Raw genomic sequence first — 27,607 nt, 5'->3', positions numbered from 1 at the left:
TCTTTCCCGTTAGGGTGTGAGTGATATTTTGGATTTTCAGTGAATTCAATTTTCAATTTTTTTTTCAGGACAAAGAGTGGTCGAGATATCGTTTAATCCGGCCGAATCGATCCGCTGGCCATTAGTCATTGTTGTTTCGTAAAAAGCGATTCAAAATTGTCGGACGATGCAACAGAGCTCGAATTGTCGATAAGGTCGAAAAGCAGGACGTCAGGGTGGCGCGTTTTGAGGGAGATTGATGAGGGTTCCGCGGTCACCGGTACGTGCCAGGTTAAATCGTAGCCTTGGTGGGGATTCTTGCTTTGGTATCGAGGGGTTGAGGCCAGTCTGATGCACACGCACCCTTTCTGTCCACCTCTCGTTAACACCGATTTATTCGTTGCTCCGTGTTCTTTCCCGCCGGGTCAAATAACCATTTCGCTCTCAAACGTGCTAACCAAATACCGTCTCGACCGGAATTCGACCTCTCGTCTTTTTCGCAAATGTAAATTATACGTACGAAAATTCCGTCCGTCTTTTTATTTTATCAATACAATTGTTGAGATTATCGAGTTATATATTTTAACGATAGAATACGAGCGAATACGAGTTCAGTTAATTCTTTTAAAGCATTGAATATTATTATAACAATATACGAAATTTATATTATTGGTGAATTAAAAGAAATAACAGGCTGAGCTTAATAATTTCAAATTCAATAAATAATAAATATTGCGAATATTTTATATAGTAGTTTTATATTTTCCAATAAACGACATAAATGAATATGTTTTAGGATATATCATTGAAAAGTGGGAAAATTCTGAATAGTTTATACATATAGAATAACGATATGATATCTTGTTGACATGACGTTTTGTAAAACGAATTCTTTTTTTACTCAGATATCAATTTGTCAAGAAAACACGAAGAAACTTTTACATATAATCATATTTATACGTAATTAAATCCGTATACGTAATAAAATTATTGATATTCGCAATTTATTTGTTATCATTATCAAAATCTCTCGAACAATACGTATTGTAATTTTCATTTTGGAAATTACATACATACATGTGTATTATATACACGCACAAGAGAGAATCGGAATCGGAAAGGATATCCGAAGCGTATAGGAAAAGGAAATGTTTCGACTAAAAAGGACCATTTTTTCCCCTGTTTCCGCCCCCGTCTGTTATTCACGGAATAATCCGACAGAATTTTAATCTCACCCCCCCGTCTTAGGTCGCGGGGTTGGTTCAATCCAAACAAATTCATTCGGCCGCGCCGCGATCGAACTCTCGCGAATCTCGCGAAATTACTTGCCCGTCTTTCGACCGACGTGATTTCCCTTCATCGTGAAAAAATTGTTTCCAACAGTGGTGGAGATCTCGTTAAAAAAGTTGGATGTTAAAAAGTTGGCTCGAGGATTCGGTCGATCCGCGAGCCATCCCCCTTCCCATCCCCATCTTGGAGGTGGGTAACGGTGATTATTCTTAAATATTAATCTTGCCTACTAATCCGCGTTATTAACGAGAGTTGACCTGAACGTGGAATGGAACAACTTTGTAATAAGAGTATCCTTTACGACGGACCTAAATCCCGTTTATGCTAAAGCGGTTAAGTCGCGACATCGGTGTAACTCGATATCGTTTGTTAAATTAGTTCCCGGAATTAATTTCTCCCCTCCCCGATTTTAATCCGTCCCACTCGGACAAGCGGGTTGACCAGTGTTAAAATAAGACAACCGGGGAACAATATTTGTTTTCAATATCGGTTGCGAGCGACAGCTAAAATTGTTACGCTCGGCGTAGCAAGCGTATGGAATTTTTTTTTTTGAATATTTATTAGGGTGGAACGAAAAAAGATAAAAGCGGTATGCACGATTATTTTCTTACTTTCTTACTGGTAGATGAAACAAAATTTGCAAATTCAATTTTTTTAAATTTCCCACGCAGGAGAGTTTTTATTTTTTTTTACTTCTTTTTCATGAATGAAATCGTAACGATGAGATTTTATTATAAATCTTTTCAGGAAAAAAAAAAAAAGAAAGAAAGAGCATCAAAAAATATCTTCAACAAACTCGAAGAACATCCCAAGATCTTCGATAGTATCGATTGATAAAAATCGATCGAATCAATTGATGTTTTAAGTCGAGATATAAAAAAAAAAAAAAAAAAAAAAAAGAAAGAAAGAGAAATATATACTCACATCTAACGTCGAACCTGACTTCCGTGCTCGACGACATAGTCGGGTTGTCATAGGCCGGATGAATGGCCACGCATCGAATCGGCTGCCCATAGCGCGATCTGTCCGCCATGATCTCGCAGACACTGTAGGTCGCCCAGGTACGAGGATTATCTATCTCCGTTGAATTCACCTGTGGCCTCAAAGTCCTCACTTCGGTCTCGCCCACGTACCTGCGAGCATTTCACCCGAAAATTTGCATTTCCAATGCTTGCTTCGTGACAACTCTGCGCGCAGTGAAATCACACGGACACACCGAACGAACCACCCTTCCTTCTCGACTCTCTTCTCCCTCTCTGCCTCTCCTCTCTACTCTCCTCGCGATCCCTCTTCCTTCTCTACGAGATCAAAAATTGAAACGTGTAATCGCCGCCTCGAGTTTGCTTTCAGTCATTCTGGAATTTCCGACCGCCTCCGAAGATTTCATCGTTCCGAAAACTATGTCTCGGTGGTGGAACAAGAGATTTTCTGCGCTGGAGAAGAAGGATGGACGGGGACGGATCGGTTATCGGGCTGATAACACGCGGCGTGTCGATGGTTACTTCGATGAACAACCGTAGGGAAACGCGCGGAAAATGTGAGTGAAATTTCTGGCCAAGAAACGGTGGTTGCTCGAAATGGCGGAGAAACGGTGGAAGGGGATGCGTATATGTTACCGCGGATTTGCACGTAAGACAAGAGGAACGAGTGCAATCAATTCTTCCGGTTAAAGAAGAACATTGTAAGCTTCATCTCGTTACATTAGTCTCGTTTCTTTGATCCCTCGCTATCGCTTTCCTCTTCTCTTTTGCAAAACCATTTAAATATTCCTCGCGGAAAGATATAATACTTTTGCTCATAAATTGTATTTTATATATATATATATATATAAACGTGACAGAGGATTACGAACACCGGGGGGGGGTTAACGTTCGATTGCTTTTCAAAGTCGTTGTTTCTCGCGAACAAAGCTACGACAACTATTCGTTTCGATCGATCGCGACGACGAGTGTCATTTAACAAACAAAGTACGCGTAAATTACAAGTATCGGTAAATTAAAGAGAAAGCTATGTTTGCTTCTTTGATAAATTTTTATATCGATTCTATCTCGACGCGATATTTCTTCATAAGAAATTAATGAATACGCGGTATCGATACAAAAAGTATCGGTAATAAATAATAATAAATAAATGGAGGTTAGCGATGATCGAGAATCGTTCGAATTCGCGCATACTTGAGCGTGCCCAACGTCGATTGGACTAATTTGCAACGACAAGGAGGGACAATTGCGGAAAAGAGGAAATCTGTCGCGTCATTCGATCCAAGTCGATTTCGAACCGACGAAAGACTCGCATCGTTTCCTGGACCGATCAACTCGTTTCTTACGCTCGATGTTCGAATCCATTCTCGTTTCGTTCGATCCCGCGCTTCCTGTTGTTGTGTTTCTCTACGCCTCTGGGGTGCAAGCGAACCCCGATAGCCTCTTAACTTCGTCTAGATACCGGCTGGAATGGATCATGATTATTCATGGGCGAGCGAGGCCTGCCACAGCCGGGATGCAACGCCAAGATCCACAGGGCGCATTACGAGTCGGGATGTTCGCGCAGGGAGAACTTAACTGGCTACTCGAACAAACGAGACTGTACCGCGACTCCTTCCCTTTTGAAATAATAGCAGCAACGGAACGGAGGGAAAAAACACTCTCCAATTTGTTTTTACGATTGCGACAAAGCGACTTGGAAGAAATTCAATTTAAAAATTAGATTCAATCCTTTTCGCGTTCCCTTCCAACCCCTTGCTCGCTCGATCGCGACTCTCCCCTTCGCTCTTACTCCACGTTGCTGCGAACGATGCTTGGAAACTCTGTGCAATTACGGTGGTAATCGTTCGATTACCGAGGAGACGTCGTCGCCGTGGCGTGAAAGACACGACTGGAATTAAGTTGTCCCAAAGTCCGCGAGACGAAATCAACTCGCGCCGAGCTAATCGAATCAATCCCGAAAAGGAGCAGCAGCGTTGCTCTCGGCCCGATGATTGAACGCGAGCACGAACGGCTTGGAAAACGGGCGCAATCTAAAAGCATTCAAACCTCTCCCTTGGAAACCAATGTTATTACACGGATCCTTTCCTAGATAGATAGGTAGGTAGGTAGGTAGCTACTCCTAGTTTCAATTTCCTGCCTTGACCTTTTGCGATCCTCTTTCGTCTCGCGCGATTCGTTGTTGGAGATATCCGTGCCACGAATTCGAATTGAACCGAATGGGGATGACGTTCTCTTTTTTTTCTTTTCTCTTTCTCTATTTTCACCGCTGATGAGATCGATGGCTGTTTTTGGTTTCGTTCGATCGAGGAGTTCGATGGAGGAGAAAAAGGCCGAGACGAGGAGGGAGTCGTCGGGTGGTTACGTTACGTAGTAAGTGGTAACGGAATCTACGGTGCAACAATTACGAACCATTTAATTAGAGGCGAAGGATTCCCATACCGCGCTCTGCAAGTGAGCGCGGCGATCTCACCTGCTCGGGCTGTCACGTTGCTGCCGGGTAGAATTAGACGATCCGCGTACTCTATCTGCGGTCGCTGAGGGCTGACTGGAATGAGAAAATTAGCAGAGGTTAATTTGGCCGTCGCGCGGCTGGATATTCGGAGACACGCGCCCCAACGTTTCTCTGGACGTCGCTCGTTATAATTACGTTATCGTTTAACCGCGTCTCTCCCCTGATTACCTTTGCCAGATCCATCGATCTATCGTCCGCGACAATTTCCACGATCCAACCGCTTGTTTCAACCGCTTCTTAAATCTATCCACAGTTTCCAATTTATATATACGTTTGTTAATGAACGACAAACATATCCGTCCAAGTTGAATATTATCTCGAGATTCGATTAAACTCTTTTGTCTTTAGGAAAATTATTAGGAAAATTATTAGGAAAGATGCGAGTTTTAAAAACTTGTTCTTTAAAATGAATGTTCGAAGTTGTAGCTCGCAAACTCTGAAACAGTCGCAATTCTTGGAAAAAAATGCACTTTCAAGAAAAAATGTAGATCAGCTCTCGTAATCTCTGCGTTGTATCAAGATTACGAAACTTTAATTTCTTATATCTCGAAATCGTGGAATCGGGATGAATCAAAAAAAAAAAAAAAAAAATGACGATAATTTTTAATCCCTTCTGAGGGGATAATTTTTGCAATTTTTTTCCCTTCAGTATCTAGACTTGAAGAAGCGTCTATAAAAAATTTTCGATCGCTTCCAATCCAATATTTGAGTAGCGAAAATGGATGAATCGTTAAACCGCGAGCTTAACGGTATAACGCGAGCATCGCATCCCGTAAAATGAGTTTTCTTAAGTAAGGTCGTAACCGGTGTTGGAGAAATAATACCATTTTGATCGTGAGCGGGATATATATCCCGCATCGGCCCAGTTTCTAGTAACTTGGCTATTGTCTTGTCGCGATACACTCCTCGTCCCTAGACACGCGGGTAGCGCGTTAATTTCGTCACAATGGGAATAATGACAATGAAAAGGGACGAGCGCGGGTTCGTCGATGACCGGGCTAGTTTCACAGGCGGACGACAATGCACACTCGAATGGAAATGGGGCTGCGCGCAAATGGATGGAATCCCGCGCGAGATGTTTAACGCGTTGATTAGCGTACGCCGCTTTTCATCGAATCGGCGCTGTTAAGGTTGAAGTTGAAGGTTTACCTCTGACAACGAGCCGGGCCGGTTCGGATGCAAGCGCGTCCTGCGTGGTGAAATCGCTGGCTGTGACCTGGCACTGCCACAGACCGTCGTCGAACTCTAAAGTGGCCGATCTCACCCACAAAGAACAGTCGCCGATGTCTGGCCGTCCTACCCACTCGTATTTCTTCAAGTGCATCCCGATCGGCTGAAACAATTCGTTGCGAAATCAATTGGCCGTCGTTATCCCGACTCGATCTGTCCGACCGTGTACCGTAATCTCGTTTCTTCGATGAAATATCTCGAGCGACTCTTCGAAGTTTCGTACAAGTTGGAGGGGGATCATTATCGTGAAACGCGATTCCAGGCTTGGGAGGGAAGCGAAACGAGGGCAAAGCGTGGTAAATCGAGGACGGAGAGTGGCACCAACAGATTCCATAGACAATGGCAGGCCACGTTGTATGTCAGCGTTTTGCCGCGATCGTTTAATCGACGAGCGAAGGGACTTCGATCGTTCCTCGTTACCGGAATCCTCTCAAATCCCGCCACGACTCTCACCTTTCTCTCTCTCTCTCTCTCTCTCTCTCTCTCTCTCTCTCTCTCTCTCTCTCTCTCTCTCTCCTTCCCAACCCCTTCGTTTCTCGGTCTCGGCCCTCTAAGCGCGTTCCATCCGAAATGAATCATCGGCTTCCGGCTTCGAGGCTCTTCTCTTCTTTCGCGTTAGATTAATTCGCTGGCGGGTAGGAAAGTGCGGCCTTAGCAAGTTTCGCAGTCATAATGTGCCCGTAATTCAAGGATCGATTCCCTCGATCCGGAGGTATCCCTATAATCTATCCCCCTTCCCCTCCCCCTATGCTATTTTAAAAGCCCGTCCTCGCACGTTCCCCTTCCCTTATCCCGCCCGTTTCCTCCCTTCCCTTATCCGCAGCTCCTCGTGTACACCGTGGATACGGATGATCGCGCAACGCTCGAACAAAAAAACCTTTCTCCTTCTTCTCCTCCATCCTGCCGGCCAGAAAAATCTCGTCGTTCGTCATTTAAGGCTATTAGCCGGTTAACGAGTTTTCGTAATCCCTGCTCGACTAGCCGCCCCATGAAAATCCTTCTCGAATTAACGCCAGCTTGCTCTCCTCTCGGGAATTCCTCCTCCTTTTTCCTCCCTCCCTCATTTTCGTCGCCTCGTCGTTTCGTCGTTTCGTGTAAGTGATTCTCGTTTCTCGAGGGAGGAACTGCGTCCATCGACGCTTTCGATTCGATCGATCATATTCGATTCGAGAAAGAAACAAAATGTTAATCGTCGACGAGGGGAACGATTTTTTTTTTCTTTTTTTTTTGACCTTTGCCTCGTAATTATCGGGGAACTCGTTCTCGATGGATAGGACGTGTGGTCAAGCAGCGTTTGACGAAGCGTTTCTCTTTCTAAAAAAGAAAAAAGAAAAATGGCGAGACGAGATTTTTCGTTAATACGGATACGCGTGGCACGAGTGTATTAACAATGAATAGGAAGGCGCATAGAGAAAGTGCACGGTTTATCATTGAACGGCAGACACAATAATACAATGGGGGAATCCCCCTTGTGATGATTATTCGGGCGTGGATGGGACAAGGCGGCGCGTCGCCCTCGGGGCAAGAAGAATAATGAGTTGCCGGCGCGTTGACGTTTTACCGCGTCGCGAGAACGAAGCGACGCGTACGCAATTACACGGATATTAGCGTCTTGGAACCGTATTCGTTTCCCATTACTCGTCTCGATTTTTCACGGGAGTCTGGAACCACGACGTGGCGCATTTAACTCGGAACTTTTCGCTGCCATAGAACGTGCGTCGACACGTTCTACGTTTGCCTACGCGCACGTTTTCACTCGGGCGTGTATATACGTTTTTTTTAATTAAAACTCGAATTAATTAATGAAAACGACACGATTAATGAAAATAAATTTTAACGAATTTTAAATTCGGGCACAACTCTCGAAATTATCTATGTCGCCGAAAGTTCGTAAATGAATCGTTGTCGTGGTTGTTGCTCGGCTAATTCCAACTTCGGTTTATTAAAATACGAGAAACATTTCATTGTATGTATGTAAAAAATATCTATTCGATACGAGCGGTAAAAATAATTACAGTTGAAATAGAGAAAAGTTCAAAATCCGTCAGACACCGGCGAGATTAATCGAATGGAAATTCGTGGAGATTTTAAATCGAGTCGAGATTATTCCAAATTGAATTACGATCGTAATTACGATCGCATATCCAGCGATCGATATTCTTCTCTCGCCTCGAGAAGAAGAAGAGTACATCGGATTTTTAATGCGCTGGTGACAAGGAGGGGAGGGGAAAACAGTGTCGCAACAGGAATGTAAACTCACGGTGTGGCGCACGGTCGGTGTCGGATAGCCACGAAGATAGGACGAGGAGAAGTGGGATATCGGATGGGCGAACGAGCGAGCGTCACCGACGTCATTCATTTAAAGGATTAAAATCCGGGCGCTCGCAGTGTACGAGCGTTCACTTACTTAACCGTGGAAGAGGGCCCTTATTCCCTTTTCTTCCTCCTCGCCGGTTCACGGGATCCGTTCTCCGTCTTCGTTCGACCCGCGCCACCTTTCCACCTTTCTCCTTCCACCCTCCTGCCTTCGTGACTCTATGTTCTCCGGAGAGGCCGCGACCAGCAATCAGCGTAATGCACCCGCAGACACGCCCCTCCCCATCTCCCTCCTCGCTATCCACACAATCGCGCGTCTACACACGGACGCGCCACGTGCACACGTACGGATCAGGGCGGCGTGGCGCAGCAAACGGTAGCAAGGGTACATAACCCTGTGGGCCAAAGGCCCTGATAACACGAGCGAGAGCTCGAGTAATGCAGACGCAATGGCAATCTCTTGGAGAGCGAGAAGAACGAGATAGATCGTAGGACGCGGAGAGAAAGGATCGATGAACCTCTGAACCTTCTCTTTCTCTCGAGCTCGCCCCCTCCAACGACCTTTCGAACAGGAATTCTTCCTTTCCTTCGAAACCGCCTTCGAAATCGGCTCCATTATCCATCCTCCTGGTCGCCGTGTTGTGCCGCCCCTCTCTCTCTCTCTCTCTCTCTCTCTCTATGTTTCTTCTCATATTTCCTTGCTCTATCCGCTCGACGGATCAATCTCTCTTCCTCCTTTCGCTTCGTGAAAAAGTTGTTAACTTTGAGAGATTCATCGCCGACTCTTTTGGGAAGAGACGGTGGGAGGATGGATGGAAGGGTTGGTTCACGGCCGAGCGGAGTTGCGGCGAGTCGAGCGGCGGGCGTAAAAGGAGAGCGGCAGAGGGTTCCTCCCCCTCCCTCTTTGGAATGTTCTTCTCGGGATGGTAAAAGGCGGTTTCGAAGAAGAAGGTAGCGAGAGCAGGCAGCGGCGGCCAAAGGGGGGTGGGCTGGGCGGCGGTAAAAGAGGGAGGCGGAGAGCGAGGAAAAAGAGCTTTCTGGTAATCCGGTGAAGACGATTCCGTACACCTATTTCGCTAAAGTGATTTCGTGCCTTCGAAGAATTCGACATTTCCTCGGGAATCGCGCCGCCGCGCATCGTGAAACTTGCCAGTTGCTCCCTTTCCCGCATCTATCGGCAAAGCATCCTCTGCAAAGCGTTCGTCCCGTTCTTTCTTTCTAATTTCCTTCCACGTTGCCTTCGAATTACCTTCTCCGAACGGGAAATCTTTTTTTTCCCTCCCTCCGAATTGCCACGATGTTGTCGACGGAATCGATTTTACTTTGCCTCCCCCCCCCCCGCCCCGCCTCGCCCCTTGTTCGAGAATCGAAGAAAACAGACGGATTCGTTGATTTTCGATCGATCGATCGATCGATAATCTTTTGTCGATTCTCTTTATTTATAATCTCCTTTCGAATATCGATTGATTGATATTTTTCGCTATTTTTCCTTCGAAATTGTAAATCGAATCACGCGGTGATCGTCGATCAATGTTTCGATCACGTAGATAGAAGGAAGCGGAAACAATGCGATACCTCGTTACACGAATAGAGAACGAACGAACGAAACGTACCCAAGGGAAGAAGGGAGAGCGTTGTAAACAAGAGTGGCTCGTGGATCTCAGTGGGAGAAAATTATCCCCCTCGTTATTTACATCTTTCATAAATATTCACTTTGGAGGTAGTACGAAGAAAGAAGAATAGGGTGGCGAATTGGGAGGATGATGCGAGCGAGCGAGCGAGCGCGAGAGAGGAACAGGAAGTAACGAGAAACCACGAAGAACATAAATCTCGTGGTTTTCGGAGGCGATCTCGTTTTAGAATCACCTACCGAGAGAAAGACAGCAATAGCTTGTTGCCCAACATTGGTAAAACGATATTCTTGCATCCCGCGAAACGGATTCCAGCTTCCTGCGATGGAAAATCCTGTTTCTCAACACCATTTGCATACTTGTCCCTGAAAAGTCGACGGAGATTTACCTTCTCTTACTAATCTTTTCGCTCGTTATCCATTTAAAGCGTTTCTTAAAGACGAACCTTCGCAGCGATTTATCCGCTTCGATCTTTGCTCTCTCTCTCTCTCTCTCTCTCTTCCCGCGGCTACTTGTTGAAAGCGAAATTTTTATCGCCATTCCCGTTTCAATTTTTCCGCTCTTTCGGATTATTTTCAAGTTCGTTGCATCTCGTTCGAGCACCAACTTTCAACATCGGGGAATGAATTAAACAGAAACGGAGGGGGGGGGGAGGGAGGGAGGATACTCTTTTAAATAAGTAACGCTTCGTTCATCGATGCACGGATTTAGACTTGGAATCTGTCGAACCGAATAATCGGTTTATTAACTTGTGTTTACATCTATCTACCGGATATTCCATTTCCGTCCGTTTCGATGTTAATTTACGATCGAAACAAGCTGCTTATCCGTCCGGCTCGGATGTAAAACTTGATACATACTACTCGCAGTTTTTTTGTTCGCACAATTTTCTCCCTCTTACGTCGAAAATCCGCGAATCAATTGGTTGATGGTTAATAAATTAGAGAGATTCGATGTCGGTTCACGGGGTGAAGGGGGGGAGAGGGAGGGGATATCTTTAAAAGATCTTTAAACGATTTTGGATATAATGGAATCGCGGCGAAATAATGCTATCAATTTCGTGGGATCGAAATGAAATCAATATCATCGAGGTGGTTTTTTTTTTTTCTCAAAAATTGCGAATTCACCTCAGAAATATCGAGATATCGTAGACTCGGTCACGGGTAAATGTAATTCCGTGGAAGAGGCGGTTAAAATCATTTCAATTTCCGTGGCACGCTATGTTTTTCTTCCACTCAATCCTCCATCCTTCCTTTCTATTGTTTCTTAAAAAAAAAAGGGGAAAAGAAAAATTCACGCATCGCGTCTACAATTCCCGTTTCCCTTTAATTAACGTATCTCTCGAATCCAGCAGCGGTAAAAAGCTTCTTTCTTCGAACGTGGAAAGGAAAAAATTCTTACGATCGTGCGCGTGATTCGAATATATAGGTCGACCGTGGTGCGGGCACAACGATATTTCGAGTGAAATTTTTCACCGATTTCTCGGTGAAAAATAGCGCAGCCATGAACAAATCTTGCACGATTCCGTCTCGCGGAATATCCACGCTGCTCTTGTCTTCCAACGCGTCGTCGATCGATGAACGAAGAAGGATTGGATTCGCGAGTTGGGAACGAGGATGGGAAAAATATGTTTGCTTCCGATTAGAGGCAGTTTTTTTCGAGTTATTTCGAGAATCGATGATTCCCTCGGAAGCGTCCCGATCGATTGCCCCTTTCAGAAACACTTGCTCTCGAACGAGCGAAAAGGAAAAGTTGGAAAGTTACACGACACGCTGTCGTGTAAGTCGAGCGTACACTATCCGTTGCGCCTTCATCGATTTGGCCTCTTGCCTCGGTCTCGATCGTTTTTAGCTAATTACGCGAATTAATTATGCATTCGCCGGCGGATGAGGAAGAGATTGCACGGGACAAACTGTGCTCGGGCTTTGTATCCAAATAACGAAGCGGAGGGGAGTGAAAGAAGCGGAGAGTGGCCGGTTTTCACGATGCCTCGAGGGGGTAAACAGAAGGGAGTCGCGTACAAAGTGGATGGATAAGTGGCGGTCGAGTGGTCGCCGGTTGCTTTGGAAATTTATCATTTAATCTTTCCGCGTGGTGTTGGCGGGATTGTGGTCTACGAACGGTCGCGTCGCCCGCGGTTAAATGCGTTTCAAGAGACTTCGCTCTTACCGCCGTACGTGTCTCTCTCTTTCTCTCTCTCTCTCTCTCTTCACACGTGTGCGTGTTTCGTTGTGTCCGTCCATATACATATCTATATATATATATATATATAAAACGAGAGATGCAACACGAGCAAGTTTATTCCGCGTGAGAGTGGGAGGAGAGGGGGCAGGAAATCGAGGCAACGATGGTGCGGGATGCTGGTGACCGCGGTACCAATACGTATATCCGGTCGGTTATATAAAAGCGTGCATTAATTTGCATATTAATTCGCCGGAGTAATCCGCTTTAATGACATCTGGATTAGAGGAAATGTCGTCAGGAGATATACACTCCCTCCTCTCGTCGGGATACTCCCTTCCCTCCCTTCGCCCATTTCAAGAATATCATATCATCCCCCGGTGTATAAATACGGTGTTTTCATAATCATTTTCCGTTATATCGTATATAGCGAAAGGGTACGCGAAACTCGGTTTAGCCGCGGCTTTTGATTACACGCGTGATCTCTCCGTCCGGTCGAATCGATCGATTTTCATCCAGATTTCGAGCGAATTTGCGGCCTCGCGGTACCGCGCTGTCAATTTTCCAGCATTAATTTGAATATTAATTCCCGATCATTGATAATCCCGGGTTAATGACATTAGGATCGAAGAAAACGCGAGAGCGCGGATACAACGCGTACAACGTACGACTGTTTTCCAACGTCCGTTTCTCGTGTCCGGCATCGATAATCTCGGGTATACAGTATGACGAGTTTGAGTTTGTCCCCTTTGTGGAAACGTCGTTTTTCACCGTGTCTTTTCGAAAGAGGATTAAACGTTTCAACTTTTGTCGGGGAAAATAATTTACTTTGACGTTCCTCTCGGAACTGTTTCATCCCCTGCTTCTTTCATTCTTAATAGCGTGTACTACCTCGCGTAATCCTATATCCCAATAGAACTTTTGTATACATTGTGTTCAGCGCGAGACACTTGCTGGTGAACGAACGCGTGCTAATTTCCTTAATTGATAGAAGAGATTAAAAAAAAAAAAAAAAAGAAACGAAAGTGGAGGAGGAAACGCGGGATGCCTTCTTTACGTCAAAAGATTATTTATTTTTTCTTTTTTTCTCAATTGAAGAAACGATACTCCGACGCAATCGTATTCGTTCGTGATTTGTATATATATATATATATAATAGCAAAAGATTCTTCCATCTTTTCACGATTTTCCATTCGACATTCCGTTATCCCGTTTAATTACTCGCATTTACGAGTTTCTTGTCGCAGAGAAGAGAATGAGTCGACAAAACAGCTTGGATCCCTGGACGCCAGGATTCGTTTGTGCTTGTTCGCCGACACGAGGACGAGGGAAGGAGGATGGAAAAAAAAAATGGCGGGTTGAAAATACGCGTGCAAGAAGAAATTGCGTGAAAGCTCTCTTCTTGAGAAGAAGCTCGGTCAAAAGATACGCCAGCGTCTCGAGGGCTCGCGTCGACTTTTCGTCGCCTTTCCGTCCGTTTCTCCGGCCATTCTCCATCCTCCTCTCACCCTCGCCATGCCACGCTTCTCGCTCCTACCCACCGCCGGCTTTTCACCCCTTGGTTGCTCAGCTTTTTTTCAGTCGAGGCGTTGTAACGACTCCAATTTAGAGGTACGTACGCGGCATACTCGACGACAACCAACCCCTATCTCCCCTCTACATCGAGTTACCTTCTCTCTCCCTTTTTCTCTCCCTTTCCCTCTCCCCCTTCTCTCTCTCTCTATCATGACGAACGACAGCGAAGCAAGTTTTTCGTGTTGCATAAGCAACGCGCGTTCACGACGCGCATCCACTTGCCTGAAGGGTGGAAAAGACGAGGAGGAGGAGAAGGGAGCGACGGTGGAAGGAAGTCGAAGTGGAACGGAAACCGGTGGACGCGAGTCGGACGCGGAGGTGGGATAGGAAGTGGCGCAAGAAATTTACAGGAAACAAGGGTGAACGCTACGTTTAGCCTCGAAATTGCCATAATAAAATCTTCTCTCGTGGCGTTAAATCTTCCAAGAGAGAGAGAGAGAGAGAGAGAGAGAGAGAGAGAGAGAGAGAGAGAGACATCGTGGAAATCATCTATTTTTTTCCCTTAGCTAGGTGAACTTTTCACGGGGCACGTTTGTTTATTCCGGAACAAGCATCGCGAAGGAAAATTTATCGCGTTGAACGGGAAACGGGCGAGAGAGAGAGAGAGAGGAAGAGAGGAAAAGGAAACGGAAGGAAGGAAAGATTAGGGAGCGGTTAAATCGCGTCTCTTCCAAATTTTAGAAACGCGAAGCCAAGTATTTTCCTCGTGACCCGGAAAGCGTAATTTGGTGGCGCGCGAACGCCAGAAAAATTGCGGCTCTTGACCTCTTGCGGTGTCGACAATACGAAAGGGGAGAAATACCGCAGCTTTTGCGATTTTTGTAACATATTTATATTTTAATTCGAGGGACGGGGTTCGTTTCTTTGTGCACCTTTCGTCGCGATTTCAACGATTTCACGTGTTTCGCGTAGCGAAAACTCTTTCCTCTTCTCCCTCCCTTCTTCCTTTCCTTTTTTTTTTTCCTTCTTTTCTTTTTTTCTCCCTATCCCCTCTATCACCACCTCATCGCTGTTGCGTTTCAACTTTCCGCGAACGCTTGATTTCCGAATCGAAAATTTTAATGAAAACCGAAAACTCCCGCCGCTTGTTGACTGGAAACGTTAATCGACTCTCCGATCAAATCCAAAGTTTTCGATGATTGCGAAACGATCGTCAAAGCGTTAAGTGGATTCGTGGAGGGGGATGAAAAAGCGTAGCCGGATCGACGCCACTCGATAATTTTGTGGTAAAGTCGAGATAACTTTGACGATGTGAAAAGTGAAAAAAAAAAAAAAAAAAAAAGAGGGGAGAATCAAACGCTTCGAAATACCGTATCTATCTATCTATCTATCTATCTATCTATCGCACGTGTTACAAGTGTTGAGCTTTGAAGACGCGAAGACATTTATCCTCGATTGTTGGCAACCATCGAGGTTCTTCTTTTCGTCGTCCTTATAACGCGCGGAGAACCTTGAACGACTTAATTACAAGGAAAAGACGATTACTGAGGAGAGAAGAGTGGATGGAGGGGGGGGGGGGAAAGAAAGTGGATGGAGGAGAGGAAGGTTGGCCGACCGACCGGGAGGCAGTTGCACGATGGAATAAAAAGTTTCGTGGGGATTAACGATAACGACGATAATGAAGCCGCGTGTCACCGACGGCTCGGACGGGCGATCATTGTTCGACGTCGGATATCTCAGAGACTTCCTCTGGAAATCTTTTCTTCGCTACCGGGGTTCGCGACAATGTCCCCGTTTTTCTCTTCGGATCGTCAGACGATGTCCTCGTTCCTCCCTTTTTTTCCTTCGAGGAAGCAAGTTTCGCAGGAAGAAACGGAAAGTCTCGAAAGATCGACGAGTTGGCTTCTTTTTATATATAAATATTTTCAAGGAAATTTCATCGTTGGTTTCACACGTCGGCGAGCGATAATGCGCTACCTTTCAACTGTGGAACCATGCAATTCTTCTATGTAAATTCATGCAGAGAGAGAGAGAGAGAGAGAGAGAGAGAGAGTGCGTGTATACACTTATGAAATTGCACTTGGTCAACTTGGTTTCGCGATGTCGCACAGAAGCGAGACGAGGTCGTTGAAGTTGCGGGAGGACGTCACAAGGAACGATGCAAATCTGTTTCGAGAGAGTTTGCGTCCTTTGTTAAACGTCGTATCAAACGCGGCCAACTTTCAATCCCCTTTTTCACTCGTTCATATCCTAAAACTTTCCGCCAACTCTCGAACCGCTCGATCGACCAGTCATTCTTCGTCTTTTCTCTTCCTTTATCGTTTCTTGCCCATCGATCGTCGAGAATTTCGTGACGGCTCCGCTTTCTTCCAGACCATCTGATCTTCAATCGCGCGCCACACGGATAAATATACATCCACGCCTTCGATATACGTACATACGTGGTTGGCATAGTCGATAGGAAAAGTTGTACGCGCCTCTCTCGCGCCTCTATCCCTCACGTACGCCACTGTTCCTCCAATCCTTAAATATATATTAAACGTTGCATAGATACAAACGATCTGCCCTTTTTCGCGGAAACAAAGCGTCACGAATCAATGGAAAGTTGTCGTGGAAAAAGACGAATCGCCGCATTCTAGAAGATAGAAGTTTTAACCAAGAAAGATGGAACGATCTCGTTGTTTCGACGACCAATTCAACGGACTTAATATTTAAACCTATATCTTCTTCTCGATATTTGAAGATATAAGATTAATACGTTTGGGATTTATCGTATTTTCCACTCGATCGAAATATTGTGCGATTTGGACGATTTGGATGATTTACTCGACCGCTGGCGGGCAATACTCTTTTCAGATTCGTCGGATTTCGAGGAAAAGCACGAATGCGGTTAGCGAATATATCTCCGTGGCAACAACTGCCGGCTCCCCGCGGACTCTAAGTAAGTAATTGTAAGTAAATGAGGTGGTTCACGAGCGTGCACTTGCTTGCGTGCTTACGCAGAAAAAAAAATGTACGCGCGGGTGAAAGGATGGCTTGAATTTAATTAAAAAAATTTTTTTAAACGGATAGCCCGCGCTGAATGCCTGCATTACCGACACTACTTTCTTTAACGCATTCATTCGACGATTTATGCGGTAACGCACGTTATATTTTACGAGATACCTGGTAATAATAAGAAACTTTGTCCGGAAAAATGTGGAAAAATCAGAAAACCAGCCAAACCAAATTTCACGAGGAACGATTATATGAAAAAAAAAAAAAAAATAAATGATCGATGGTTAATTTTTAAAAATTTTTTGGAAAGATCCATATAAAGATCCACAATATTCTATTCGATGAGGGACGACAAAGTTGAAAAGTTAAACCGGAGGATCTAGAATAAAATTGTTGTTGCATAAATTATACAACGCGAGATATTCCACGCGAGATGTAAGGAAGATTTGTGTCAAATATAAACGAATTTCGAAAAAAAAACTGAAAGGCCGCAAAATCATTTGACGATCCGTAATTTGTGGCACGGGCGTTTATCTCGATACGAGTATGTTTGATCGTAGTTTGCATGCGTTGAATATTCATATTCGAAATGGGCGTATCGATACAGGGTTATCACACGCGAAATTCAACCGCTGGAAATTTTTATGGTCCATTACGAGGGTTGGCAATGGTGCATAATGAAAATAACATTTTCGTCCTGATTTTCAATTTTTTATCAGGACAGGGAACGGGTTGAGCCCCGATCGAAATTGATTTACACACGATTCCCGATCGCGATTCGTTACTTCCGTCTCCTGTGTATTTGTTAATTTAAAAGATAATATTCATGAAATACTATACCGGCCAATATGGCAAACCAATAATCCACGCTTCGATAATGCACTCGACCATATTGTCGCGTTTATTTTTTCACGTATTTTCCCCTCGTATTCCGTAGTTACAAATTCATAGATTCGAAATTCGTTGCGGTAGGTTACGAACGAATCGTTATCGATCTAACGTTTCTTCCCCACTATGTTTATCGACAGGATAAACTCATACCGGTTTCCTCGAGTTGTTCTCCATCCTCCTCTGTTTACAGTTTCATCTATACGTCGCTAGATCAATAAATACACTGGGACGACGCGGTGCGTCGTAATATTTCACTTAAGTTGGAGCAGTCGACGGGTCTCTCGCAGTCAACGACGAACAAGTATTTATCGTCGGCAGACACGTAACGTCCACTTTCGGTCAGAAACTTATCTCGACCGAAGTTTACTGGCACCGAGAAGGCAAACGGAGAAAAGTTGGCTGCCAGAAGGTTACAGCGCTGGTAACAATGAACTAACCGGAATCGCGATAGACGAGCCAAGACGAAGGTGGGGGGGCGGTGGTCCTTTCTCCTCCATCTCTCGGTCAGAGATAACAGAGGTACGTGATTTTTCAAATTTTATTCCTCACTTTGATTCTACACTTTCCGCTTGTTGTTAGAATGCGCGGAATCCTCTTTTAATAATCTTTTAATTTTTTTAAATTATCCCTTCTTCAATCTCGATTGATTACGATACGTTTCCTCCCCTCCCATGTTTTTATCTTTCTCGTTTTATTTCTTCCCTCTGCTCCTCTTTGTTTCGCTCATTTCCTTTTTCTTTTCGCGTGCTTCCTTTTTTCTTCTTCTCCACGCTCGTTTCGAAAACGAAAGAACGAGAGTCATCATACATACGTACATACAACATACATACATACATACATACATACATAGTTTAGAATGGTCTATTTTATTTGAAAAGTGAATTCGGTGGAAATCAAATCCGAAATGGCGATGGAATTGAAACCCCGGGCAACCGGGTTGGATGGATAGACACCTCATCGATCGGTGCATAGTACTATATATTCGCCATAGATAAATCGTTTTAACGTGCAACTTACCTTCTGATCCTTCTGCCAGATACACTGCCCCCTCTTGCCGAGCACGCGGCATATCAACTTCGCGTCTTGTCCGGGATTCACCTCGGTGTATTGGGGTGTCTCCTCGAATTGTTGAATACCACGGCACACTGCGAACAAAAATATACATCATTGGACGCGAGTCGAACCTTTTTCCTTCGTATTTCTCTCAAATTTCTTCTTCGAGAGAATAACAACGAAAAGGTATGTACAGTTAACGAATTGAAATTTTTTTCGTCGAGAGAGAAGAATATAACAATTGAATTAAACTTACTTTTGCGTGGGAAAAAAAGTATTATGCCGGAACACTTTTTTTTCACCTTTTTTGAGAAAAGTGGGATCAATATAATTAATGGATCAAAATTCCTTCTATGGAGAGGGAGAAGAAGAAGATAAACTTTCTTGATGAATTAAAATTCTTCTTTTGTGAAGAAATTGAACAAAAAAAAAAAAAAAAAAAAAAAAAAAGAAAGAAGAAAAAAAAATAGCACAATGGATAAAGTGAACATAGAGAACGCATAGAGAACGAATAACTAGTTGAACCTGAACCGGTGCTGCCCTTATACTATAATTGAATGCGCGTTATGAAAGAAATTCTCGTATCAGGGAAGGGGGAGGGGAGGGAGGGTGGACGAGTGGAGAGAAAAGTTTTGTTTCGAGCCGATGGGGAAAATAACAGAGAGAAACGTATAAGCGTCGGTTTATCCGGGTATTAAAGCAGGCAGGTGCTCGTTAAAGTTGTTATTTAATTCGCAACTTCGATAAATTCGTTTAACCCGCTCGATCCGGCTACGGACCCCCCTCGATTTTCATCTCTCGGCTACCCCGATAAATTCTATCAACGGGGATAATCACGTTCCCCCTCCCGTTGTAAACGAGCCTCGTCCTTAATTCACACGACAGCCAAGCCTTTCTTTGATTAAATAAAACTCGGTATTGTTGGTTCGGTTCGCGTTATTCGTTCGAGCTCGATCTCGATCTCGAGAAACAACAACGATTTATCGGGACGAGGTTATCACGGGGCAAAAGTCTCGAAAAGCAAGGAAAAAAAAAAAAAAAAAAAAATCGTCGCCTTCATACTTTTTCCATCCCGCCTAATGTCCACCCTCTCCGTTCCTGTCCATTTCACGTTTTCGTTTTCAACGTGGGCGACGTGAAAGTTTTACGCGAAGCTCGCGTTGCCGCATCGTTCTCGTTGGATTGCGCCGTTAAAAATTCAATTTTTCACCGAGATGGGAATGATTAATAAAGCGCCCGCTTTTTGCCCGCGCGCGCCCACTGTTACGCGAAAATAACTTTGCAAAATTAACAAACCGCCACCGTTCCACCGTTGCTATTTTACGACCGCGAAAATGAAGGAACGTTACTTCACCAACCGCCCCCCGTATACAACACACCTTCAGACCGACGTCTCCATCCTCGTGCCCCGATTCGCCCCGCTCCGCGCGAGGATATTGAAACTGTCCCCAGATCTGCGATTCCCAGCGAGGCGAGCAAACAAGGCGCAAGTTGGTCAGAGGCGTTCGATAAGGCGGAACGGCGGACTTGGAAAATTTTAATTTATAACCGTCGTCGTTTGTGATTCACGGCCGAGACAAAGACCTTGCCCCCCTTTCCTTCCCTTCCCTTCCCTTCCCTTCCTTCCAAGTTACAACGTAGTAGCTTGGCGGGAATTATGCATTCCCCCAAGGCAGGCCGAACTGCTCGACTTATTTTCAACGAGTGGCAGAGATAAAGCGGAATTTCCTCGAGTTCCGGCTAGTTATCCCGCGCGAACGGCTTATGAATTAATATCGCGGGATATCGAGAATACTTGGAGGGAATATTTTAGCGGAATATTCGGGCTCGAGGATCGATCGGGATAGAAGGAGGAGGAGGAGGAGGAGGAGGTGAAATAAAATCTAAAATTCATCGTCGTCGTAACTATGGCCGTGGAATCTCCGATCAGCGGGTGGATAGGCGAGAGACGGCGAGGGACGAAGGGATGTGGGAGAGGAGGAGCGAAGCAATCGTCGATCAGGGGTGGCGGTTACGGGTAAAAGTTAAAGAGTTTCGCAACAGGTCGGGCGAAAGGATAAATTCGAGGCTCCCTCCCCCTCCACTTCACGCCCCACTTGATTCGTCCCTGCGAGTCGGATTTCTATCGCAAAGAAAGGGAGAGGTTGGGTAAATGGTAAATATATTCCGGTGAAAATCGCGTAAAATGAATTAATGATGCCGAAATGAACGGTGTAAATGCACGCTTTGCTTTGGTTGTTAATATTTTTTTATGTATTCTCTCTCTCTCTCTCTCTCTCTCTCCCCTTCAAATTTATTTGGAAGTATATTTTTTTTTGCGAAGAGAATCTGTGTAATTGTATTTTTTCGTAATTATGAATTTAATTACGTTATATTATAAATTTAAAGCGTAAATATATATTCCCACTGAAATTGGATAGAACGAATTAATCGCGTCGAGATTCAATCGTTTGGAGAGTGAATATTTTTTTTTTAACCTATTTCTCTCTAATATACATTACATCGTACTGGTGATTTTGTAATCGAGTTTTTTGTAATTGGACGTATTTATAAACGTGACATTGGCAACGAACGAAATTTAATTGTCCGTATCTTTTAATCTTTCAATCAAATCCGCGATAAATTTTTCGCGAGAAAAATTGATTTAATCGAATCTAAGCTAATTAAATTTCTTCCTAATCGTAAATTTATTGAATTTAACGACAAGTAAGATAAGATTTTCGAAAAATTTCGGAACAATTTGAAACAATTTTTTAACTTCTCAAACTAAGCAGGTTAGTAAATACTGTGTGCGCAACGGTGAACAAACTCCACACGGAAAGTTCAGTGATTCAGCGGGGAAAGATCTCGAAAAGTTAAACGAGCGAGGTGTTTTCGAGGCGGCGTACGAATCGAAAAATTTACGAGCGAATAAATCGATACATTGTCGCGAGCATAGCGCGATAAAACGATCCTCTATCGTTATTAGTGGAGGGCCGAGCTGTTTTTCTCTCTCTCTCTTTCTCTCTCTCTTCATCCCGTCCCCTTTCAAAAGCCGCTTTCGGTGCACACCCGCATTACGGTTTTCCGTCTCGCTGGCTCGCGCTGATTGGCTTCAGAATCGTCCAATTATTAATCTCTCATCTGGTTTTCCATGGAAAGCTAAACCGGTCAGGTGGCGCGTGATAGGTCGTTGCCAGAATCATTCGACTGCACGTATTAATCAAGTTTGTGGGCCAAGCATAACGAGTCATCTCTGTCGTTAGTTACGCTTCTCTCTTGTTACTATCCGTTTCATTCCGCTGTTTCGTATTTCGCTCGAGGCTCGAGGTTTGTAACGATAAACGACAACGTTCTTTAACGTTCATTGACGTAAATTTCGGTTATTGCGTTGATTCAGATTCGCATTGATTCGCTGGTAAATCACGTCTATAACGATAATGTATATATATGTATACAAATACGTGTATATTTTCAATTACGTTACGCGCGCAATTTTATGGAAATAAAATTAGGAAAGGAGCATCGATGTCACGGGGAAATCACCGTTGCTCGATCATCCGAATGTTTCAACCTCGTGGTTTTTCTGTTTATGGGTGTAATTATTTTTTTTCCGATCGTAGTTTAAACTTATAGAAAAACTTATAATTCAATGATAATGAGAAATACACGCAACGAAAAAAATTTAAACATTCGAGATTGGAATAAAATAATAATATCCGATTATTACGATAAATAATACGTGTAAAACGCGAGAATTGAACACGAATCATCCCCTTTACTCTTACTGGAACTACTACTTTCTCCTTTAATTTCCCTGTAACGGGGAAGGGAAAAGAGTTAAAAAGGGAAAAAATGAAATTTTTGAGGCCAAGCGGCAAAACAAAACTAGCGCGTCAACCGGTTAAATCGTTCCAACGAGTCTCCCTTTTTATTTCACGGAACGGGCAAGTTTCGCCTCGCCAAGTCACGAACAACTCGGTCGGAGGTAAATCGCAGGGGTGAAACGATCGATCGCCCCCCTCCTCGGTGGCAAATCGTTCTATTAATTTCGAAAGATTTTTCGAAGGTTTGAGAAAGTTTCGCGGTTAATCTTATCGACGTGGTCCGCGGTATCGATCGAGGGAGGAAGCTGGAAAAAGCTGGAAAACCTTGTCTAGGAATGAACCACGTAATGCTTGCAATGCGAGCAATTTCACGCCAAACCGACTCTCGCCCCGATTCCATGTTCGATTGTGTCCGCGGATTACGAAGCAATTACGCCCGCTTCTCTCGTGTCCGATCGGCTAAAGAGCTGACCTTTTCGACATTCACGATTCCATTCGTAATTTGTTTCCGACCGACGATCCGCGTTCAGAGATCATTACAAATTCCCACCAATCCAACGATACTTATTCTCACCCTCGTCGATCGATCGAAGCACGAGCATCTTCTTTTCAACCAACCTTTTTAAAGTGGGGGGAAAAAAATTATTCCATTCTTGAAATATCGTCGAACGTGTCCTCCCTGTAACGAACCTGCCATCCGTTTCGAAAGATGTTCGAGGCAACATCGAGGTAATTAATTACCTCGTATTTGTCGCGGTAACGAGGCCATTATCTCGCTACCATATACTTATATCCTGGAATATTTCACGAGTTTCATCTCGGTGAACATTCTCCTTACGAGTTTGTGTACACATAAAGGCTAATTCTATGGGAAAGAGCAAGTTGGAAGAGGATCATGCGAGAGAGAGAGGGAAGATCTATTTTTGATATAGATTTTGAATTATTACGAGGAATATATATATATAGGGAAATTTACGTCTCGAGGTGTAAGATAGGTAGCGATTTTGTGCAATAAGAACGAGGATCCGGATTTATTCTTCCCTCGCATCAAAAAAAATTTTTGATTAACGATAAGATAAGAGGGATCGAAAGTCGATTTTAAAATTCAAATTATCGTGTCAAGAAGAAAAAAAAAAAAAAGAAAAATATACATATATATATTTAACGTCGAGTTAAACGTTAAGATAATTTTATACAGAACCTTTCTAAAATTGGATGTCTCGGCAGCGAAGACCTTTATCGCGAGATCCGGGACGATTTACAAGAAGGAACAAAATTGCAAAGAAACACTGAACGTGGAATTTCCGACGTTCAGTTTGAGTTACATGTCCGGATGACGCGTTTCCTCGATTTATTCGTCGACCGGACGAATCTCTCTGCGAAAATGTAAAACAGATACGACTTTTGAAACACGAGGCGAACTTTCGCGACGATCTTTTTCTCCCTCCCCGAATGGAAACTATATAACGGATAAAGTTTCCTCTCTCTCTCTCTCTCCAAAAATAAAAAAGAAAAGAATAGAAAAACCAGAAGATAGAAAAGAAGCTTGTAGGAAATGGGGGAAAAAAGGGTTTCGGTGACACATGTTTCCGAGCGCGGAAGAATTAACGACCTGTTGTTTACGAACCACCCTCTCCTCCTCTTCCCCATTCAATGCAACCCTGGCGAATATTTTATTCGAGGGAGGAACAAATGGTGGATATCTTGAATGTTCTCTAAACCGTCGTATGCGTCCCTTGCCGTAAGATTAAGTCCGCGTGTCCGCCGTTGATCGACGGACGGATCCGTCGAGGATGGATCGTGGGACAAATTCTTGCCGACTATACTCCTCCCGGATTTTCCGAGAAAACAGAGGTTGGGAAAGGTTGGAAAGTCGTGCGCTCTCGAGTGCATTTACATCGATCCATCGGTGGAGGATAATTTAAAAGGACAAGGTTTTCGCTTCGACCTGCCGATCGAGGGAGGGAGAGAAGGGGGGAAGAAAAAAATGGGAGAAGAGAAAGAAAAAAGTTACATCTCGAGGGGGATAACAAATGCGTCGGCCGGCGGAACTTGACGAGGAACGTTTCGACGTTACAGCTTTCACGGGGAGGGGGTGGAGGTGCTTTTAAATTAAAGCGCGCATGGAGGGAGGAAAAAAAAAAAAGAAAAAAAAATAAGCAAAGTCTGCTTTTTCTTTTCTCCCTCCCACGTCTCGTTCCGGTATTTTATTTTCGCGACTATAGGTATACTTCGGGGGGCGTGGGAATAATAAGGAGAGGGACGATTTTGAAAATTCGTATTCGCGCGATACAAGGGTGGTTGTCTAATTTACCCTTTAATCGAGGGAAATAGGGAAAAGCAAGTGCTGGAGACAGCACTTGGCTGGAATTGCTCGCCACGAGCGATATATTTTCCTCTGATGTTGTACAAACAGGCTCGTTCAAGGAAACTCGTTTAAAGACACGAGTCGCACCGGTTTCCGTTTAATTTTATTTTTTTTTTTCACCCGCTGAAATGGCGGGTCTCGTGACGGAATCTCGTTCGAATCTCGATTAGAAGAATACATTTCTTCCCCCTTCCCGTCCCCGATAAAAATGAAACGGAGGGAGGAGACGATCGTGTAAAAGGATGGAGGAAAAGAGAGAAATCGGGGGGCAGGAGCGGGGAGGAGAGGAGGGAAGGAGAGGAGGGAGAGAGGGGAGGTGAAAAAGGGAGCGGAGGAAGAAAGGGACCGCGGGTTTCAATATATCGTTCGTACCCCCCCCCCTCCCCCCCTCTTCCCCCCGTGACAGTTTTTAATCGCAAAAGTACGTTATTGGTGACTCGATGCGCTATATCGTGTTCTCTGCACCGGCCGCGTATATTTTTTTCCCTCTCCCCTCCCCCTCCACCCGGGCTGCCGTATGCAACTATCGATGCCGTATATCCGCGGGACCTCTATATTTTCTACGCGGCACGTACATACCTCTTCTTCGTCGACACTCGACGCCATTGTTGCGAATTAAATGCAACGCGATACGAGATACCGCGCCTCGGTTCCCGTTCCCTCGCAACACGAGATACAGATTTCGATCCTCTCTCCGTCCAGCGATGTTTCAATTTTTCGAAACTTTTTTTCTTTCTTTCTTTTTTTTTTTTTCCTTTCTAAAACTTTGTTTTCTCTTCGCACGCCGAAATGAAAACTGTCGATCTTCTCTTCGAACGTTTGAGACTCGTTTAGAACGGCAAAAACGATGTAACGAAAGGATATCTGTTGGCTCGAACGCGACAAGTTCGTACGATTTGCAATTTTTTGCAAATTCAACGCAGGCAATAAACGATCCCAACTGCGCGGCATCGCGCGCGCTTTATCGTGATTAAATGTCAACACGATCGGGAGGCCGGCGATATCGAGTTATCTAAAATTTTTCCAATTACGAAAACTGGCGGCCACGTACCGCGAGGCCACTTGGTCGGGTCACTGGCATGTCCGATGATGATCCTCTCCCCGCTATTTCGTAACGTGCCCAACATTTTTGCCCGTGTATCGTGGCCGACAATCGGGCCAGTTAACCCGCGTCACGTTTCGCCGCTCGAAAATTGTTTCGTTTCGCGACTTTCGTGGCTTGTTATACAACCATGTGGCTGTTGAAAAAAAAAGAAAAGATCTTGAAAAAAGGTTTTAAGGTCTATACAATGCGCAAATTTAACAGAAACGGTAATCAACAAGAGAATCGACGACGACGACGACGACGACGACGACGACGACGACGACGACGACGATTCCCCACCCATATTAATCCACCTCTCGTTTTTGCAGTCTGCCGCCGCATTATGAATTCACGCGTCGAAAACGGTGGAAACGTTCAAAGGGCGAAGCCTGGCCCCACTTTTAAATCCAACCGATCGGTAATTAAATTGTTGCGCGAATTAACGTTCCCGCGCGATCGTGCAATCGAAATCGCGCGCTTTCCCCCTTCCCTGCGCTTCGTGTATCGAGGAGTAAAATTGTTGCCCTCCACCTCTCTCTCTCTCTCTCTCTCTCTCTCTCTCTCTCTCTCTCTCTCTCTCACTTCGTCCCACTTACTTGCATTGGTTCCGTTTCACGGGGCAAACACGAGCTCGAGCGGAACGAGCGCCACTCCAGCGAAAAATTACGGTTTCAAGGAGCCACGGGAAATCTATGTTGTTTTTATCCCCGAACCGTTTTTCGCGTTTTCGAGTATCGCTCGTGCGTAAAGCAAATTTCATCGTCGGTGTACGGGGAGTAGATGGGATAGGAGATGGCGGCCACGCGAGATCGTAATTGGCGTGCGCAGACGGACGTATCGGAGAGGTGCGTTCTCGCGAATTTTTCGCGTCGAGACGAAACGCGTCGACCTCTGGGGGAAACCTCCGCCTTTCGCCACGCTTCATTCCCCCCCACGAGTTTTACGAAAGGCCATCTGTCTTAATATTCGGTCGACACGCAACCCCCGTCGCGTTTTCGAACGAACACGGAGCCAGACGGAATTAATGTTGTGCCGGATTTTTCCTTTCTTAATGCTTTTTCATTTCTCAATGCACGATTCGACTATCGCGCGCACGAGTGAACGATATTATTTATTTCTCTTTTTTCCCACGATTCGACACGACACGCTCGGATTTTATTTGGACGGCTCTCAAAAAGGGATGTTGGGCATTGGAAAGGTATAGATATAGATAATGATCTCCCGCGAATTTCCAACGCGTCCAACGCTAAGCGTTAGCGGAGATTAATCTTTTCTCTCGGGCGCGATACGATTGCAACGAATAATATCGACGTGGCCACCCCCCTTTTCCTCCTTCCCTTCCATCTCTTCCTTCTTTTCTCTTTTTTTTTTCGCGCAGCGATTTTATCGTAAAACGTTTAGTCCGTTTCGATCGACCGCTGTTTTGCCACCCCTCTCGAGAAGCAAAATATTTTCATACTCCGTGACAAAATTGTTTTCGCACATCGTGCAATATACGATACGCTCTTCCGGGGGTATCTGTTGCAATTTTCATTCAAACGATGTTTTCACGTTTTTATGAATAAAAGTATATCGAGTAAAACAACTCGATCCGACAGATCGTCGATTTCGTGGCAAGAGAGAGAGAGAGAGAGGGAGAGAATTTATTACCAACAATGACAAAAGCGATTGGTGGCCGCGAATCACGGTTTTTTGAATGGCAGTCGACGAACACCATTTTCGAAATAAATATCCCACCCGTTCCCTCGATCAGGGAAAATCGTTGAAAGTT

The 27,607-nt window shown here is 44.6% G+C and overlaps 1 protein-coding gene across 1 annotated transcript in view; it reads right to left on the bottom strand.

Annotated features, from left to right (window-relative positions):
* Nucleotides 1-27,607, bottom strand: part of LOC100863025 (kin of IRRE-like protein 3) — a 118,202-nt gene that overhangs the window by 17,080 nt on the left and 73,515 nt on the right. Inside the window, exons 2-5 of the mRNA XM_003694891.4 lie at nt 18,543-18,670; nt 5,914-6,097; nt 4,662-4,797; nt 2,194-2,402 (exon numbers count right to left, since the gene is read on the bottom strand). Coding sequence (XP_003694939.2) covers nt 2,194-2,402; nt 4,662-4,797; nt 5,914-6,097; nt 18,543-18,670 — 657 coding nt within the window. The remainder of the gene's footprint in view (nt 1-2,193; nt 2,403-4,661; nt 4,798-5,913; nt 6,098-18,542; nt 18,671-27,607) is intronic.

The sequence above is a fragment of the Apis florea genome, unplaced genomic scaffold (assembly GCF_048593485.1).
Source record: "Apis florea isolate Af1SG1 unplaced genomic scaffold, ASM4859348v1 contig_3370_pilon, whole genome shotgun sequence".
In the NCBI taxonomy this organism is placed as follows: domain Eukaryota; kingdom Metazoa; phylum Arthropoda; class Insecta; order Hymenoptera; family Apidae; genus Apis; species Apis florea.
Note: the sequence above shows the minus strand (reverse complement) of the source record. Positions and strands in the feature narration are given on the sequence as shown.